Source organism: Leucopleurus acutus (genome assembly GCF_964270905.1).
Source record: "Leucopleurus acutus genome assembly, chromosome: 5".
NCBI classification, from domain to species: Eukaryota; Metazoa; Chordata; class Mammalia; order Artiodactyla; family Delphinidae; genus Leucopleurus; species Leucopleurus acutus.
The window spans coordinates 133,025,480-133,043,306 of NC_139147.1; the positions used below are offsets into that span (position 1 = coordinate 133,025,480).

A 17,827-nucleotide genomic window follows, 5' to 3' on the forward strand; every position below is an offset into this window, starting at 1 on the left:
GACACAGGGGCTTCAGAGGTTCTGAGGCAGAAAGATGTTTGGCATGTTTGAGGAAGAGCAGAAAGGTCTGTGTGAGTGGGAAAGAGGGTCAGAGGGCCCGAATTATACAGGGCCTTGCAGGCTATTGTGAAGGACTTGGACTTTGACTTTGAGTGAGATGGGAGCCTTTGGACAGTCCTGAGCGGTGGAGAGACATGATCTGAATTAAACTTCCACAGAATTACTCTGACTCTTGTGTTGAGAATAGACTGAAGAGGTGCAGGACAGAAGTACTAGGAGGCTTTTTCTGTAATGGAGCGAGAGGGGGAAGTAGTGGGAAATGATCAGATTCTGGGTATGTTTTGATGGTGGAGCCATCAAGATTTGCTGAATGGGTTAGAGGGAGTATGAGCATATGGGAAGAGTCAGAAAATGATGGAGTGTCCAGCTGTGTAAGGACAACACATATTGTAACATGACCCACTGGAGTAGTCAAGAGAGAAGTAATTATTGAAATCTTTAAGACTCTTCAAATATGCATGATGTGATTATGATAAGTGGGATTATAAGAATTATTTTAGGTTTGTACAACTTTATAGTTATCTCCCTACTTGATATTCGTATTTGTTCTGTGCCTAGTTTGGTCTGGGTCTGAAAAGAAAGCTACTAGAAATCAAAATTGAATCTTATGTACATGAAAAGATGTGGGGAACCTTTGGTGCTTTTCTCCTTATCAGTTCATTGACCAGAGTTAACTACAAAATGGTCAAACAACAAAATATCTTTGATAAACTAAAATAATTCAAAAGTTTACTCCTTATCAACCTGATATGATTTTGTTCTGTTTATTTTTTAAAAAGAGCTCTATATTTTTACAACATGCTTAATTCTTTTTCATGTTCATTCTGTCTTGGCATTGCATTGGTAAGAACATAAATCGAAAACCAGTAAAAGAATCCTGGCTCCATGTAGCAATTTTTTGTCCATATTTTATTATGAAATTTTCAAACCTCAAGTAAGGTTGAGTTTTGCAGTGAACAAGCATATGCTTGCTGCTAGAGTCTAAATAATTAATAATTTTACTATATTTGCTATGTCATATAATTATCCATCCTCTTATCAATTCGTCTTTTAAAAATGTGTTTCAAAGTGAGTTGTAGACATGAGGAGACTTCCCCTAAAAACTTCAGCATGCATATTGTTAATATTTGTTTATATTTTTCCTTTTCTTTTTTGGTATAAAATTCATACTCTGTGAAGTACACAGATCTTAAACGTTCCATGAGTTCCAGCAAATAACACACACCTGTGCAGCTTAAACCACACTCAAGATACAGATGTAACCAGGACGAACCCTCATGTTCCTTTGCATGAAATCCCTGCCTCTTCCCTGCCTACAACCATTCTTTTGATTTTCCCCCACCATTATTAGCATTTTGATTAATATTTTAAAAACCTCTTCTGAATATTATTTTCCAAATGGTTCTTTGTTACTATCATCGTTAGTTGCATTCATTATTGCTTTTATTAGGAGGGTGAGTTTAATTGACTTGAGTAAACTTAACTTTGCAAAAACCTCTCTTGTTAATTCCAAATGATCTTTATCACAGAGCCATGCCTTCTGTATCCCAGTGTCATATTTTAGGCAGTGGTATACCAGAAAATGCGGCAATTTAGCTGACAGTAACTGTAGTCTTTGGTAAGTTTGTATGATGATTAGGAGATTGGGTTCCCTCTGGCCACAGCTGCTCTCTTGCTTTGCTGTAATACCTGCTCTCTTGTTTGTGGACTGCAGTAGGCCTTGGCTTGGAGGTGCTTCATTCTAGGTCCAGGGAGGGGAGAAGGGGAAGGGAATAGAAAGTGTTGCCTTCATCACATGACTTTGTGAACTGATGAGGGAGAAGGAGGCCATTATTATTGCTAGAACCATGTGGGGAGCAGCTGGTGGCTGGGAAAGAGCAGCAAAAGTGATATTATATTTTCTTAGGAAATCTACTAGTACATTCTGACTACTGAGGCTTTTCCCTTATGCATTATGTTGGCTGACCACCCAGTTTCCAATTCTTACTTTCTCATTGAATTTGGATTCGTGATTTAGACCATCTGGATCTTGGCTCTGCCATTTTCCTCTTTCTTATTTGACTTAAACTTTTAGTTTGTCCCCTGGGGACTAATTCTTGAAAAATTGCTGTTTTTCTACACTTTTACATAGATATTTTTCAATTTAATCCTTTGTAGTATTCTAAACTGTCTTTTCCATATATACTTTTTGTGCAACCCCATTTTTGGCTCATTTAGCTTCTCAGTTTTAGGGAAGATTGATGTATTTGGTACTTGCTGAATTTGATGGTAAAACATCTAAGTGGAGTTTTGTCCCAATGAAGAGTTGAAACAATATGAAGCATGTGCAAGAAAGTTATCAGTGTTAAGATTACATATTTTAGAGTCATAGATAGTGTTGGAAGCTGAAATTTTTGAGTGCTATCACTACCCTGAACTAAAGGGCTATAAAGACCTGAGGATGCTTGAGGCCTGAATTTTACAAAATTGAATTTTGGGGACAGGAAGCGAGTAGTCAGAAAAGAAGGGAGAAGAAGCCATTTAAGTTATGTCATACTGCAACAGAAGAGAGGGTTTAAGAAAGGGGCTTATAAACAGCTCTCAAATGCAGTAAAAAAACCAAGTGGCATGAAAGCCTAGTAAAGCATTTGGGTGTTCTCACACAGTGCCCTTTGGTGAAGTATAGTTCATACATCCATAATCCCTGGAGGACTTTTGGACATTATATATTACAAGCCTTTATGATGTACATATCCTAAGGAGATACTAAGAATAAACTCAGAGATTTAGTTTTAAGGCTGTTCAGATTGGCTTTCTTTTTAATTGTAAAAAACTGGAAGCAGACCAAAAGTTCAACAGTAGGGGGTGAAAATGGATAAATAAGTGATTGTTGTGGAAATACATTTTTTGATATGGAATATATTGATACAGTGTGTGGAAATATAGGTTTGAGAAGTAGGTTTAAGAACCCAGGTAGGGTTTCTGTTTTTAGAATGACAGAGTAAGGACTTTAAAAAAATCTGTTCCTCTATAAAAACAGTGAGAACACTGGAAAAAACTGTCAAAATCAACTTTTTCAGAATTCTAGAAATAAAAGTCCTACATCAATCTGAAAATTGTTATTCAAGAAAAACAGCTGACTCTCAGAACAGTGAGCCATGTATGTGGTCCCCAGTTTCATCCCCCACTACCAAGCTCTGTGATGGCTTTGAAGACTAACAGTCCCACAACTACAGTAACTATGAAAACCAACAGCTAAGTAGCCACTGGTAGGGTTGTAATGGCTTTGGAACTCCCCCAAAACCCCATCTCCAGAGAATTGTCACTATTTGACCAGCTTGCTGAAAAGCTCCATAATCAGGGCCTATCTTTATTTCACCTGACCGTTGCCTTGTTCTTGGAGAAAAACTCTACCCATAGGGCATTTGTTGAAATTACTGGTGATATTTGTTTAACATTGCAGCTCCCTGAGGTGGCATTCCCAGTTGTAGCTCATAAGAGGCTGACAAAAAACTTTAAAGGAAGAGTAAGATCTCAATAGGGGCCTTTTGAAAAGTTTGGATGTATTCATGGATATGTGTAAGACCACATGCACCTGCACAGTTGTGCACAAGCCCAAGAAAGAACTGAGGAGACCCCAGGTTCTCACCTCTGGCTGACCTTGAGACTCTGTGCAAGCAGGAAATGAAGGATAAGGCCAAGTTGTAAACTGCTTTGCTGAAGGTGTGCCACAGCGAGCACAGAGAGCCTCAACAAAGGCTGGAGCCCTTATCAGTTCATGAGATGTAAGGAAATGTCATTAGCTGACCACTAATCTAACTGAACAAAGAGTTCAGTGGCCACACATGAGAGAGAATACAGACTTTGTAGAATTAGTCCAGGCAAATCATTAAACAAACAGCAACAACATTGGTATATTATTTCCGAAGTTGATACATATCAATTAGAATGTCCAGTTTTGGACAAAAATCGCAGGTCAAGCAAAGAAATCAGAAAGTGTGTCCTATACACAGGAAAAAATGCAGGTAATAGAAACAGTACCTCACTGATCCCAGACATTGGACTTACTAGACAATGACTTTAAATTAGTGACTAAAAATATGTTCAAAGAATTAGAAGAAACCATGTCTAAAGGGTTGAAAGGAAAGTATGAGAAAAATGTCTCAACAAATAGATAATGTCAAAGGGATAGAAATGATAAGCAGAAATCCTGGAGTTGAAAAGTATAACTGAAATGAAAAATTTAGGGCTGAACAGCAGATTTCAACTGGCAAGAGAATAAACCAGGGACTTGACGATAGATCAGTTTGACATCCATTCAGAGGTATGAAAACTAAAAAAGAATAAAGAAAACTGAACAGAGCCTCAGAGACCTGTGGAACCAACATACACATGATAGGAGTCCCAGAAGGCAAGGAGAGAGAAGAAGGAGCAGAAAGAATATTTGAAGAAAAAGTGTTTGAAACTCCCCCAGATTTGACAAAAAACATTAATCTGCACATCTGAGAAGCCCAACAAACTCCAAGTAGGATAAAGATCAAAGAGAGCCATACTAGAAACATTATAGGCAAATTGATGAAAGACACAGAGAAAATTTTGAAGCAGCAGAGAAATGTGACTCATCTCATACAATGGATCTTCAGTAAGGTTAACAGCTGACGTTTCATCAGAAAATGATGGAGCCTGGAAGTCAGTGGGATGATGTATTCAGAGTCTTGAAAGAAAAAGAGTGTCAATCAATAATTCTATATCTAGCAGAATTGCCTTTCAGAAACAAAGGAGAAATTAAGACATTCCAAGTTAAATAAAAATAGGGAATTTATTGTTAGCAGATTTTCCCTAAAAGAAATACTAAAAAGAATCTGTTGTGCTGAAAGGAAAGGATATGAGACTAACTTGAACCACATGAGGAAATAAAGAGCATGGGGTAAAGGTAGATACATGAGTGAATATAAGACAGTACAAATTATTTTTTTCTGTAATTCTTTTTACCTGCTATCTGATTTGAGAGAAGACTATATAAAGAAATAATTATAAAACTGTATTGATGGGCTTATAATATATGAAGGTGTAATTTGTATTACGTTAATAGTACAGACAGGGGAGGAGGGAACAGATATATTGGAGCAAAGTTGGTATTAATCTGATTGTTTTTAGACGTTAATTGTATTTCCCAGGGAAACCACTGAAAGAAACACTTAAGAACATTTAGTAAAACACAAAAACACATAGTAAAAGAAACTAGGGAATTAAAATGGTGTACTAGAAAATATCTTTTTAACACAAAAGAAGGCAGCAGTGGTGGAATAGAAGAGCAACAACAACCAAAAAAAACCATGTAAGACACAGAGAAAACAAATAGCAAAATGTCACACATAAGTCCTACCTTATTGGTAATTCCATTAAATGTAGTAAAAAAGCAGAGTTGGCAGAAAGTATGACAAAATATGATATGACTATGTGTTGTCCAAAGAGACAACACTTTAGATTCAAAGACACAGCGTGAGAGTAAAAGGACTGAAGAAAAAGATACTTCATGCAGACAGTTCCTAAAAGACAGCTGGAGCAGCTATGCTGATATCAGACAGGATAAGGTTTAACACAAAAATTGACACTAGAGACAGACAAGGACATTTTATAATGACAAAAGCATCAGCGTGTCAGGGAAACATAGCAATTACAAACAAATGCCACTAACAGCAGAGCCCCCGAATGGAGAAAAAACTGACAGAATTGAAGGGGAAAATAGACAATTCAACAGTAATAGTTGGAGACTTCAGTACTCTGCTTTCATTATAGATGGATCAACAAGGCAGTAGAAGACTTGAACAACACTGCAGACCCACCAGCTCTAACATACAACTATAGAACGCTCTACCCAGCTACAGCAGAATACACATTCTTCTCAGGGGCACATGGAACACTTCCAGGTTAAATCATATCTAGGACAGAAAACAAGCTTCAATAAATTGAAAGGCACTGAGCCATATCAACATATATGTTCTTTAACCACAGTGTAATGCAACTAGGTATCAGTAACAGAAAGCAGTTTGGAAAATTCACAGGTATGTGGAGATTAAGCAACACATGGCAAAATAAGCAGTGGTTCAAAGGGAAACTAGAGAATATTTTGAGATGATTGAAAATGAAAACACAGCATACCAAAACTTAGGGATGCAGTTAAAGGAGTGTTCAAAGAGAAATTTATATCTGTACACATCTGTATTTAAAGAGAAGAAAGATCATAAATCAGTAACTTAGCCTTAACCTTAAAAATTTAGGAAAAAAAGAGAAAGTAAACCCAAAGCAAGTAGAAGGAAGGAAATCATAAAGACTAAAGAGGAAACAAATGAAATAGGGAATAGAAAATAAAGGTGAAAAACCAACAAAAGCAAAAGTCAGTTCTTTGGGAAGATCAAAATTGGCAAAGCTTTTCTACAATAACCAATTAAAAAAAGGGAGAGGACTCAAATTATTAAAATTGGGAATGGAAGAGGGGTTGTTACTGTTGAGTACACTACTATGGAGTACCGAGGAATACTACGAACAGCTGTATACCAACAAATTAAATGACCTAGATGAAATGGGCAGATTAGATTCCTAGAGAGATACAACCTGTCAAAAGTGAATCAAGAACAAATAGAAAATCTGGATAGACCTAAAACAAAGGTTAAATTAGTAAGTAAAAGAAAAACTTCCCACAAAGAAAAACCCAGGCTGAGATGGCTTCATGGTGAATTCTACCAAATGCTTCATGAATTAACACCCATCCTTCAAAAAATTTTACAAAAAATAGATGAGGGAACATTTCCTAACTCATTCTATAAGGCCAGTGTTACCCTGATACCACAACCAGATAAATATATCACAAGAGAACAGCAGACCAAGACCCATAGTTAATATGGGCATTAAAATCCTGAACAAAATACTAGTAAACTGAATTCAACATAATAAAGGATTATATACCATGACCAAGTGCAGTTTATCCCAAGAATGCAAATGCTTTTCAATATATGAAAATCAATCCATGAATATATCATATTAATAGAGTAAAGGATGAAGACCACATATGATCTCAAAAGACTCATAAAACACTTGATAAAAATCTAACACCCTTTTATGAGTAGAAACGATTCAACAAACTATTATAGACAACTACTGATAAGGACATCTATGAAAAGCCCGCTAACTTCATACTTGATGGTGAAAGACTGAAAGCTTTCCCCTAAGGTGAGCCGGATAAGAATGTCCACTCTCACTGCTTTCATTCAGCATTGTACTGGAGGTTCTCCGTGGGGTAGTTAGATAAGGAAAAGAAATATAAGGCATGCAGATTGAAAAGGAAGAAGTAAAACTTAGCTGACAGTATGATCCTGTATATAGACTGTCTTAAGCAGTAAAAAGAAAAAAACGGAGGGACCTTCAAGATGGTGGAGGAGTAACACGTGGAGATCACCTTCCTCCCCACAAATACATCAAAGATACATCTACATGTGGAACAACTCCTACAGAACACCTACTGAATGCTGGCAGAAGACCTCAGACTTCCCAAAAGGCAACAAAATCCTCATGTACCTGCATAGGGCAAAAGAAAAAACAGAACAAAAGAATAGGGTCGGGACCTGTGCCACTGGGAGGGAGCTGTGAAGGAGGAAAAGTTGCCACACACTAGGAAGCCCCTTCACTGGTAGAGATGGGGGCTGGGCCGGGGGGAGGGGAAGCTTCTTAGCTACAGAGGAGAGCGCAGCAGTAGGAGTGCAGACGTCAAAGCAGAGAGATTCCCGCACAGAGGATTGGTGCCGACCAGCACTCACCAGCCTGAGACGCTTGTCTGCTCACCCGCCGGGCCGGGTGGGGCTGGGAGCTGAGGCTCCGGCTTTGGAGGTCAGATACCAGGGAGAGGACTGGGGTTGGCTGCGTGAAGACAGCTGAAGGGGGCTTGTGTGTCACAGCTAGCCAGGAGGGAGTCCAGGAAAAAGTCTAGACCTGCCTAAGAGGTAAGAGACCATTGTTTCGGGGTGCGGGAGGAGAGGGGATTCCTTCCCTGTTGGCCCACAGAAGGCAGAGAGCACCACTTAAATGAGCTCCAGAGATGGGCATGAGCCACAGCTATCAGCTGGGACCCCAGAGACAGGCATGAAATGCTAACACTGCTGCTGCAGCCACCAAGAATCCTGTGTGCAAGCACAGGTCACTATCCACACCCTCCGGGGAGCCTGTGCAGCACGCCACTGCCAGGGTCCCGTGATCCAGGGACAACTTCCCCAGGAGAACACATGGTGCGCCTCAGGCTGTTGCAACGTCATGCTGGTCTCTGTTGCCACAGGCTCGCCCTGCATTCCAATTATAACTACTGTACCCCTCCTTCCCTCTGGCCTGAATGAGCAAGTGTCCCCTAATCAGCCACTGATTTAATCTCCTTCTCTCTGAGTGGGAACACATGCCTGAGGGCGACCTACACACAGAGCTGGGGCCAAAACCAAAGCTGAACCCCAGGAGCTGTGCAAACAAAGAAGAGAAAGGGAAATTTCTCCGTGAAGCCTCAGGAGCAGCGGATTAAATGCCCACAATCAACTTGATGTACGCTACATCCATGGAATACCTGAATAGACAACAAATCATCCCCAAATTGGTGGACTTTGTGAGCAACTGTAGGCTTGGGGTTTGCTATCTGTGAGTGATGTGTTTCTGATTCTTAACGTTTATCTTAGTTTAGTCTTCAGCCCTTGTTATCATGGGTGGATTTGGTTATGGGTTTGGTTCTATTTTTTGTATTTTTAAAATATAATTTTAATAATTTTTTTAATTTATTACTTTAAAATTTTCTTTTCTTCCTTTTTTTCTCCCTTTTCTTCTAAGCCATGTGGCTGACAGTGTTTTGGTGCTACAGCCTGGTGTCAGGCCTTAGCCTCTGAGGTGGGAGAGCTGAGTTCAGGACATTGGACCACCACACACCTCCCAGCCCCATGTAATATCAATCAGCGAGAGCTCTCCCAGAGATCTCCATCTCAATGCTAAGACCCAGCTCCGCCCAGTGGCCAGCAAGCTCCAGTGCTGGATGCCCCATGTCAAACAACTAGTAAGACAGAAACACAACTCCACCCATTAGCAGAGAGGCTGCCTAAAATCATACTAAGTTCACAGACACCTCAAAACACACCACTGGATGCGGCCCTGCCCACCAGAAAGACAAGATCCAGCCCCATCCACCAGAACACAGACACCAGTCCCCTCCACCAGGAGGCCTACACAAGCCACTGAACCAACCTCACCCACTGGGGGCAGACACCAAAAACAATGGGAACTACGAGCCTGTAGCCTGCGAAAAGGTAACCACAAACACAGTAAGTTAGACAAAACGAGAAGACAGACAAATATGCAGCAGATGAAGGAGCAAGGTAAAAACCCACCAGACCAAACAAATGAAAACAAAATAGGCAGTCTACCTGACAAAGAATGCAGAGTAATGATAGTAAAGATGATCCAAAATCTTGGAAAGAGAATGGAGAAAATAAAAAAAACGTTTAACAAGGACCTAGAAGAACTAAAGAGCAAACAAACAATGATGAACAACACAGTATATGAAATTAAAAATTCTCTAGAAGGACTCAATAGCAGAATAACTGAGGCAGAAGAATGCATTAGTGACCTGGAAGATAAAAGAGTGGAAATAACTACTGAAAAAAAAGAATGAAAATAATTGAGGACAGTCTCAGAGACCTCTGGGACAACATTAAATGCACCAACATTCAAATACTAGGGTTCCCAGAAGAAGAAGAGGTAAAGAAATAGACTGAGAAAATATTTGAAGAAATTATAGTTGCAAACTTCCCTAACATGGGAAAGGAAATAGTAAAGTCCAGGAAGAACAGAGAGTCCCATACTTCCCCTTGGATAAATCCAAGGAGAAACATGCCAAGACATATTAATCAAACTATCAAAAATTAAATACAAAGACAAAATATTAACAGCAGCAAGGGAAAAGCAACAAATAACATACAAGGGGGAATCCCCGTAAAGTTAATACCTGATCTGTCAGTTGAAACTCTGCAAGCCAGAAGGGCAGGACATATTTAAAATGATGAAAGGGAAAAAGCTACAACCAGGATTACCCAGCAAGGATCTCATTCAGATTCGTTGGAGAAATTAAAAGCTTTACAGACAAGCAAACGTTAAGAGAATACAGCACCACCAAACCAGCTTTACAGCAAATGTTAAAGGAAGTTCTCTAGGGAGGAAACACAAGAGAAGGAAAAGACCTACAAAGAGAAACCCAGAACAATTATGAAAATGGTAATAGGAACATACATATCGATAATTACCTTAAATATAAATGGATTAAATGCTCCAACCAAAAGACATAGACTGGCTGAATGGATACAAAAACACGACCCATATATATGCTGTCTGCAAGAGACCCACTTCAGACCTATGAACACATACAGACTGAAAGTGAGGGGATTGAAAAAGATATTCCATGCAAATGGAAATCAAAAGAAAGCTGGAGTAGCAATTCTCATATCAGACAAAACAGACTTTAAAATAAAGACTATTACAAAACACAAAGAGGACACTACATAATGATCAAGGGATCAATCCAAGAAGAATATATAACAATTGTAAATATTTATGCACGCAACATAGGAGCACCTCAATACATAAGGCAAATGCTAACAGCCATAAAAGGGGAAATAAACAGTAACACAATCATAGTAGTGGACTTTAACACCCCACTTTTACCAATGGACAGATCATCCAAAGTGAAAATAAATAAGGAAACACAAGCTTTAAATGATACATTAAACAAGGTGGACTCAGTTGATATTTATAGGACATTCCATCGAAAAACAGCAGAATACACTTTCTTCTCAAGTGCTTATGGAACATTCTCCAGGATAGATCATATATTGGGTCACAAATCAAGCCTTGGTAAATTTAAGAAAATTGAAATCATATCAGGTACCTTGTCTGACCACAATGCTATGAGACTAGGTATCAGTTACAGGAAGAAATTGTAAAAAATACAAACACATAGAGGCTAAAAAATACACTACTAAATAACCAAGAGATCACTGAAGAACTCAAAGAGGAAATCAAAAAACACCTAGAAACAAATTACAATGAAAACACGACCACCCAAAAACCTATGGGATGCAACAAAAGCAGTTCTAAGAGAGACGTTTATAGCAATACAATCCTACCTCAAGAAACAAGAAACATCTCAAATAAACAACCTAACCTTACACCTAAAGAAACTAGAGAAAGAAGAACAAAAAAACCCCAAAGTTAGCAGAAGGAAAGAAATCATAAAGATCAGTTCAGAAATAAATGAAAAAGAAATGAAGGAAACAGTAGCAAAGATCAGTAAAACTAAACGCTGGTTCTTTGAGAAGATAAACAAAACTGATATACCATTAGCCAGATTCATCAAGAAAAAGAAGGGAGAGGACTCAAATCAACAGAATTAGAAACGAAAAAGGAGAAGTAACAGCTGACACTGCAGAAATACAAAGGGGCATGAGAGATTACTATAAGCAACTATATGCCAATAAAATGGATAACCTGGAAGAAATGGACAAATTCTTAGAAAAGCACAACCTTCCGAGACTGAACCAGAAAGAAATAGAAAATATCAACAGACCAGTCACAGGCACTGAAATTGAGACTGTGATTAAAAATCTTCCAACAAACAAAAGCCCAGGACCAGATGACTTTACAGGCGAATTTTATCAAATATTTAGAGAAGAGCTAACACCTATCCTTCTCAAACTCTTCCAAAATATAGCAGAGGGAGGAGCACTCCCAAACTCATTCTAGGAGGCCACCATCACCCTGATACCAAAACCAGACAAAGATGCCACAAAAAAAGAAAACTACAGGCCTACATCACTGATGAACATAGACGCAAAAATCCTCAACAAAGTACTGGCAAACAGAATCCAACAGCACATTAAAAGGATCATACACCATGATCAGGTCTGGTTTATCATCCCAGGAATATAAGGATTCTTCAATATATGAAAATCAATCAATGTGATAAACTATATTAACAAATTGAACGAGCAAAACTATATGATAATCTCAATAGGTGAAGAAAAAGCTTTTGACAAAATTCAACACCCATTTATGATAAAAACTCTCCAGAAAGTAGGCATAAAGGGAACGTACCTCAACATAATAAAGGCCATATATGACAAACCCACAGCCAACATTGTTCTCAATGATGAAAAACTGAAACCATTTCCTCTTATATCAGGAACAAGACAAGGTTGCCCTCTCTCACCACTATTATTCAACATAGTTTTGGAAGTTTTAGCCACAGAAATCGGAGAAGAAAAAGAAATAAAAGGAATCCAAATTGCAATAGAAGAAGTAAAACTGTCAGTGTTTGCAGATGACATGATACTATACATAGAGAATCCTAAAGATGCCACCAGAAAACTAATAGAGCTAATCAATGGATTTGGTAAAGTAGCAGGATACAAAGTTAATGCACAGAAATCTCTTGCATTCCTATACACTAATGATGAAAAATCTGAAAGAGAAACTAAGGAAACACTCCCATTTACCACTGCAACAAAAAGAATAAAATACCTAGAAATAAACCTACCTAAGGACACAAAAGACCCGTATGCAGAAAAAATAGACACTGATGAAAGAAATTAAAGACGATACAAACAGATGGAGGGATATACCATGTTCTTGGATTGGAAGAATCAACATTGTGAAAATGACTCTACTACCCAAAGCAATCTACAGATTCAGTGCAATCCCTATCAAACTACCAATGGCATTTTTCACAGAACTAGAACAAGAAATTTCACAATATGTATGGAAACACAAAGGACGCTGAATAGTCAAAGCAATCCTGAGAAAGAAAAATGGAGCTGGAGGAATCAGGCTGCCTGACTTCAGACTGTAGTACAAAGCCAAAGTAATCAAGGCAACATGGTACTGTACAAAATAGAAATATAGATCAATGGAAGAGGATAGGAAGCCCAGAGATAAACCCATGCACTTGGTCACCTTATCTTTGATAAAGGAGGCAAGAATGTACAGTCGAGAAAAGGCAGCCTCTTCAATAAGTTGTGCTGGGAAAACTGGACAGCTACATGTAAAAGAATGAAGTTTGAACACTCCCTAACATCGTATAGAAAAAAACTCAAAATGGATTAAAGATCTAAATGTAAGGCCAGACACTATCAGACTCTTAGAGGAAAACATAGGCAGAACACCCTATGACATAAATCACAGCAAGATCCTTTCTGACCCATCTCCTAGAGAAATGGAAATAAAAGCAAAAATAAACAAATGGGACCTAATGAAAGTTAAAAGCTTTCGCACAGCAAAGGAAACCATAAAGAAGATGAAAAGACAGCCCTGAGAATGGGAGAAAATATTTGCAAATGAAGCAACTGACAAAGGATTAATCTCCAAGGTGTACAAGCAGCTCATGCAGCTCAATATCAAAAAAAGAAACAACCCAATCCAAAAATGGGCAGAAGACCTAAATAGACATTTCTCCAAAGAAGATATACAGATTGCCAACAAACACATGAAAGGATGCTCAGCATCACTAATCATTAGAGAAATGAAAATCAAAACTACAGTGAGGTATTACCTCACACCAGTCAGAATGGCCATCATGAAAAAAATCTGCAAACAATAAATGCTGGAGAGAGTGTGGAGAAAAGGGAACCATATTGCACTGTTGGTGGGAATGCAAATTGATATAGCCACTATGGAGAACAGTATGGATGTTCCTTAAAAAACTAAAAGTAGAATTACCATATGACCCAGCAATGCCTCTACTGGGCATATACCCTGAGAAAACCATAATCCAAAACCACAGTGTTCGTTGCAGCACTATTTACAATAGACAGGACATGGAAGCAACCTAAGTGTCCACCAATGGATGGATAAAGAAGATGTGGCACATATATACAGTGGAATATTACTCAGCCATAAAAAGAAATGAAATTGCGGTATTTGTAGTGAGGTGGATGGACCTAGAGTCTGTCATACAGAGTGAAGTAAGTCAGAAAGAGAAAAACACCGTATGCTAACATATATATGAAATATATTTAAAAAAATGGTTCTGACGAACCTAGGGTCAGGACAGGAATAAAGACACAGATGTGGAGAATGGTCTTGAGGACATGGGGAGGGTGAAGGGTAAGCTGGGACGAAATGAGAGAATAGCATTGACATATATACACTACCAAATGTAAAATAGATAGCTAGTGGGAAGCAGCTGCATAGCACAGGGAAATGAGCTCCGTGCTTTGTGACCACCTACAGGGGTGGGATATGGAGGGTGGGAGGGAGACTCAAGAGGGAGAGGATATGGGGACATATGTATACATATAGCTGATTCACTTTGTTATACAGCAGAAACTAACACAACATTGTAAAGCAATTACACTCCAATAAAGACGTTAAAAAAAAGAAAAACCTATTTGAACTAACATGAGTTCCACAAAGTTGTAGAATAGAAGATTATGTTGTATTTATGTGTCCAAACTTAGTTGGATTTCTGTTTGCTAACAGTGAACAATCCAAAGATGAAATAAAGGAAACAAGTCCATTTACTCTAGCATCAGAAAGAATAAAGTACTGAGGAATCAATCTAACAAAATAGCACAAGACTTGAATAGTGAAAGCTGCAAAACATCATTTAAAGAAGTGATATAAAAAAAAAGAAATTATAGAAGATCTAAATAAGTGGAAAGACATCCCAGTTGATCTTCAGATTCTATGAAATCTGTATGAAATTTCCAGCTGCCTCTTTCTGCAGAAATTGACATTCTGATCCTACAATTCATAAAGAAATGCAAAGGACTTAAATAGCCAAAACAGTCTTAAAATTTAGGAAAGAACAAAGTTTGAGAACTCACACTTCCCAGATTTACTACGAAGCTACAGCAGTCAGGACACTGTATTACTGGCATAAGGATAAATATATTAATCAGTGGGCTAGAACTGACATGCAGAAGTGCATTTATGGTCACTGTTTTCTGAGAAGGGTGCCAGGACAGTTGAATGGGGGATAGAATAACCTGAAAAGATGGTGCAGGGATTACTGGGCAGCCACATGCAGAAGAATGAGTTTGCAGAGAAGTTTTCAAAATGGATCATAGACCTAAATGTAAGAGCTAAACTATAAAACTGAAGAAAACATAAGCATGTAGTTCTTTGTGACCTTGGATTAGGCAGGAGTTTCTGAAATATACCATCAAAAAGCACAAGTGACAAAAAATAGATGTGACTTCATCAAAATTATAAACATTTGTGCTTCAAAGGACACTGTCAAGAAAGCAAAAGGAAAACCCACAGAATGAGATAAATATTTTAAAATCATATGTTTAAGTACCCTGAGTATAAAGAACTCTTAACAATAAAAAAACAACTCAATTGAAAAGCAGAGGATTCAGATAGTGTCGGTCCTTCATACCTGTGGGTTCTGTAGATTCAGTCAGCCATGGATAGAATATTTTCTCTGGATATGGAACCCTTGGATACAGAGGGCTGACTGTAAGGGACTAGAGCATTCACTGATTTTGGAATCCACTGGGGGTCCTGGAACCACTCCCCCAAGAATATGAAGGGGTAATTGTAGATTTCTCTCCAAATAGGACCAATATGTACACAAAAAAGATATTCCACGTCATTAGGGAAATGTAAATCAAAACCACAGCAAGTTACCACGTCACACCCACTAGAATGCTATAATCAAAAAGACAATAACAGTGCTGGAGAGGATGTGGAGAAATTGGCACCTTTGTACATTGCTGGTAGGAATGTAAAATGATGCAGCAACTTTGGAAAAAAGTTGGCAGTTTCTCAAATGCTAAACATAGATTTACCTTATGACCCTGCAGTTTCATTTATTCTGGGTATTCTAGCTATAAACCCAAGAGAGTTGAAAACATTTGTTCACATGAAAATCTATAAACGAGTGTTCATAGTAGCATTGTTCATAAAAGCCAAAAAGTGGAAACCAGAATGTCTATCAGCCATTGAACAGATAAACAAATGTGGTGTATCCATACACTGGAATATTATTTTGGCACAAAAAGGGATGAAATACTGATGAATGCTACACCAGTCACTGAATTATACACTTTAAAATGTTGTACTTTATGGTCTACAAATTGTATTTCAGCAAAGCTGCTATTAACAAAAAGTGAACTAGAGAGGCATGATTAATTAAAAATATATAAAATATGATTCCATATTAATTTGAAAAGCAAATATGAATATATTCTAATATGCATAGAAAAATCTTTGGAAGGATATATAAGAAAATGTCAATAGTGTTCCTCTGGGTGGTAGATGTATGGTTTTACTTTTCTGTATTTTCTGTATTTCAATAATTTTTGTATATTTAATATGTGTTAATTTGTATAATAAAATTAAATAAATTACAAAAGATAGAGATGAATAAATTTGGTGATTAGGGGCTTGTGACCTTTTAGGGGAATGGCCCCTTAGAAGGCTGAGTATGCAGCCCTTGCGGGGGGGCAGTGAAGGAGGGACTTTGTGGTGATGGGAGGCAGGCACCCTGTGTAGGTCAGGGTCAAGAAGTTTGGCAGTGAAACTTAAGGAGGATAGGCAGCTTGAGAGGTCAACGTGTGTGAGAGAGACTGAATATTATAATAATATTGTGCATTAATGAATGTTTTATGACTTATATGTTATTTACATTATGTCCCAGTTGCATAAATTGGGCAGTCTTTGTTTTGTAAATGAGTAAACTGAGATGCAGAACAGGTTAATGGCTTGACCTAGATCATATGGGTCGTCAGAAGTGGAACTCAGCCCTTTGATTCCAAAGCCAGTGCCTTTCCTGCTGTGCCAGGCTGCATCTGAGGGATTATAGAATAACTGCAGGGGTAAGAGTAGGGCTTAGGAATTGCAGAGAGGAAGGAGAACTGGGTCAGGGCCACAAGTATGGGCGTTCCAGCTGCAAAGGAGGATGGACAGTCTTTCTGTGATTGGAGAGAAGTGTGTGAAGGTGGCCATTAAAAAATATCAGAAGAAAAGGTGATTTTGTACCAGTGCTTTTGAGGGGGATTATTGTTTTTGTTATGAGGTCAAGGAGTGCAACAGACCTCAGAGTAGTACTTTTTGTTTGTTAACAGTCATGTGGCTATTTAATATCAGCAATAATAATACTCTTGTGGCTTTTCAGAAACGCAGTCTTACTTTTCTTTTGTGCAGGTCTATTCTTACTTATAGCCGAATTGGAGGACGTGTCAAGACACTCACATTCTGCCAGGGTTCCCAATACTTAGCCATAGCGTCTGATAATGGTGCTGTCCAACTTCTTGGAATTGAGGCCTCTAAGCTGCCCAAGTCTCCTAAAATTCATCCTCTACAAAGCAGGTATCTGTCTATCTTTTGTGTTTTGTAAACTGCATTTAGTGTACTATAATTTAACCCTCCCTCTCTAATACAGTTTGGATCAACTGAGGACCTTTGAGAATTTACTTCTTTTTTTAAGCACGTGAAATAAATAAAATTGTGTTTCCAACTCAAATCTATCACACATAGTTTCAGGAAACTATGTCTGCCTATTACTTTCTGCCAATTTGCCAAAAGGTCAGAAGGGCAGCTTTGAACTTGTGGCCCATCCCAGTCTGGAATCTGTCTGAATAACCTAATTATCAGTTATAGCTTCTGTCTCAACTCTGGCTGGCTGATTTGAAAATGTGAGTGTTCTTCATTAAAGAAAATTCAAGTGTTGTCAGCATTTTATTACTTGGCATTAAAACCTCTGGAGGTG

The 17,827-nt window shown here is 38.3% G+C and overlaps 1 protein-coding gene across 2 annotated transcripts in view; it reads left to right on the top strand.

The window, feature by feature from the left end:
• PIK3R4 (phosphoinositide-3-kinase regulatory subunit 4) overlaps positions 1–17,827 on the top strand; it is a 73,145-nt gene that overhangs the window by 45,747 nt on the left and 9,571 nt on the right. For both annotated transcript variants that reach the window (XM_082839419.1, XM_082839420.1), the window contains exon 15: positions 17,263–17,427. In XM_082839419.1, the coding sequence (XP_082695545.1) occupies positions 17,263–17,427 (165 nt within the window). The remainder of the gene's footprint in view (positions 1–17,262; positions 17,428–17,827) is intronic.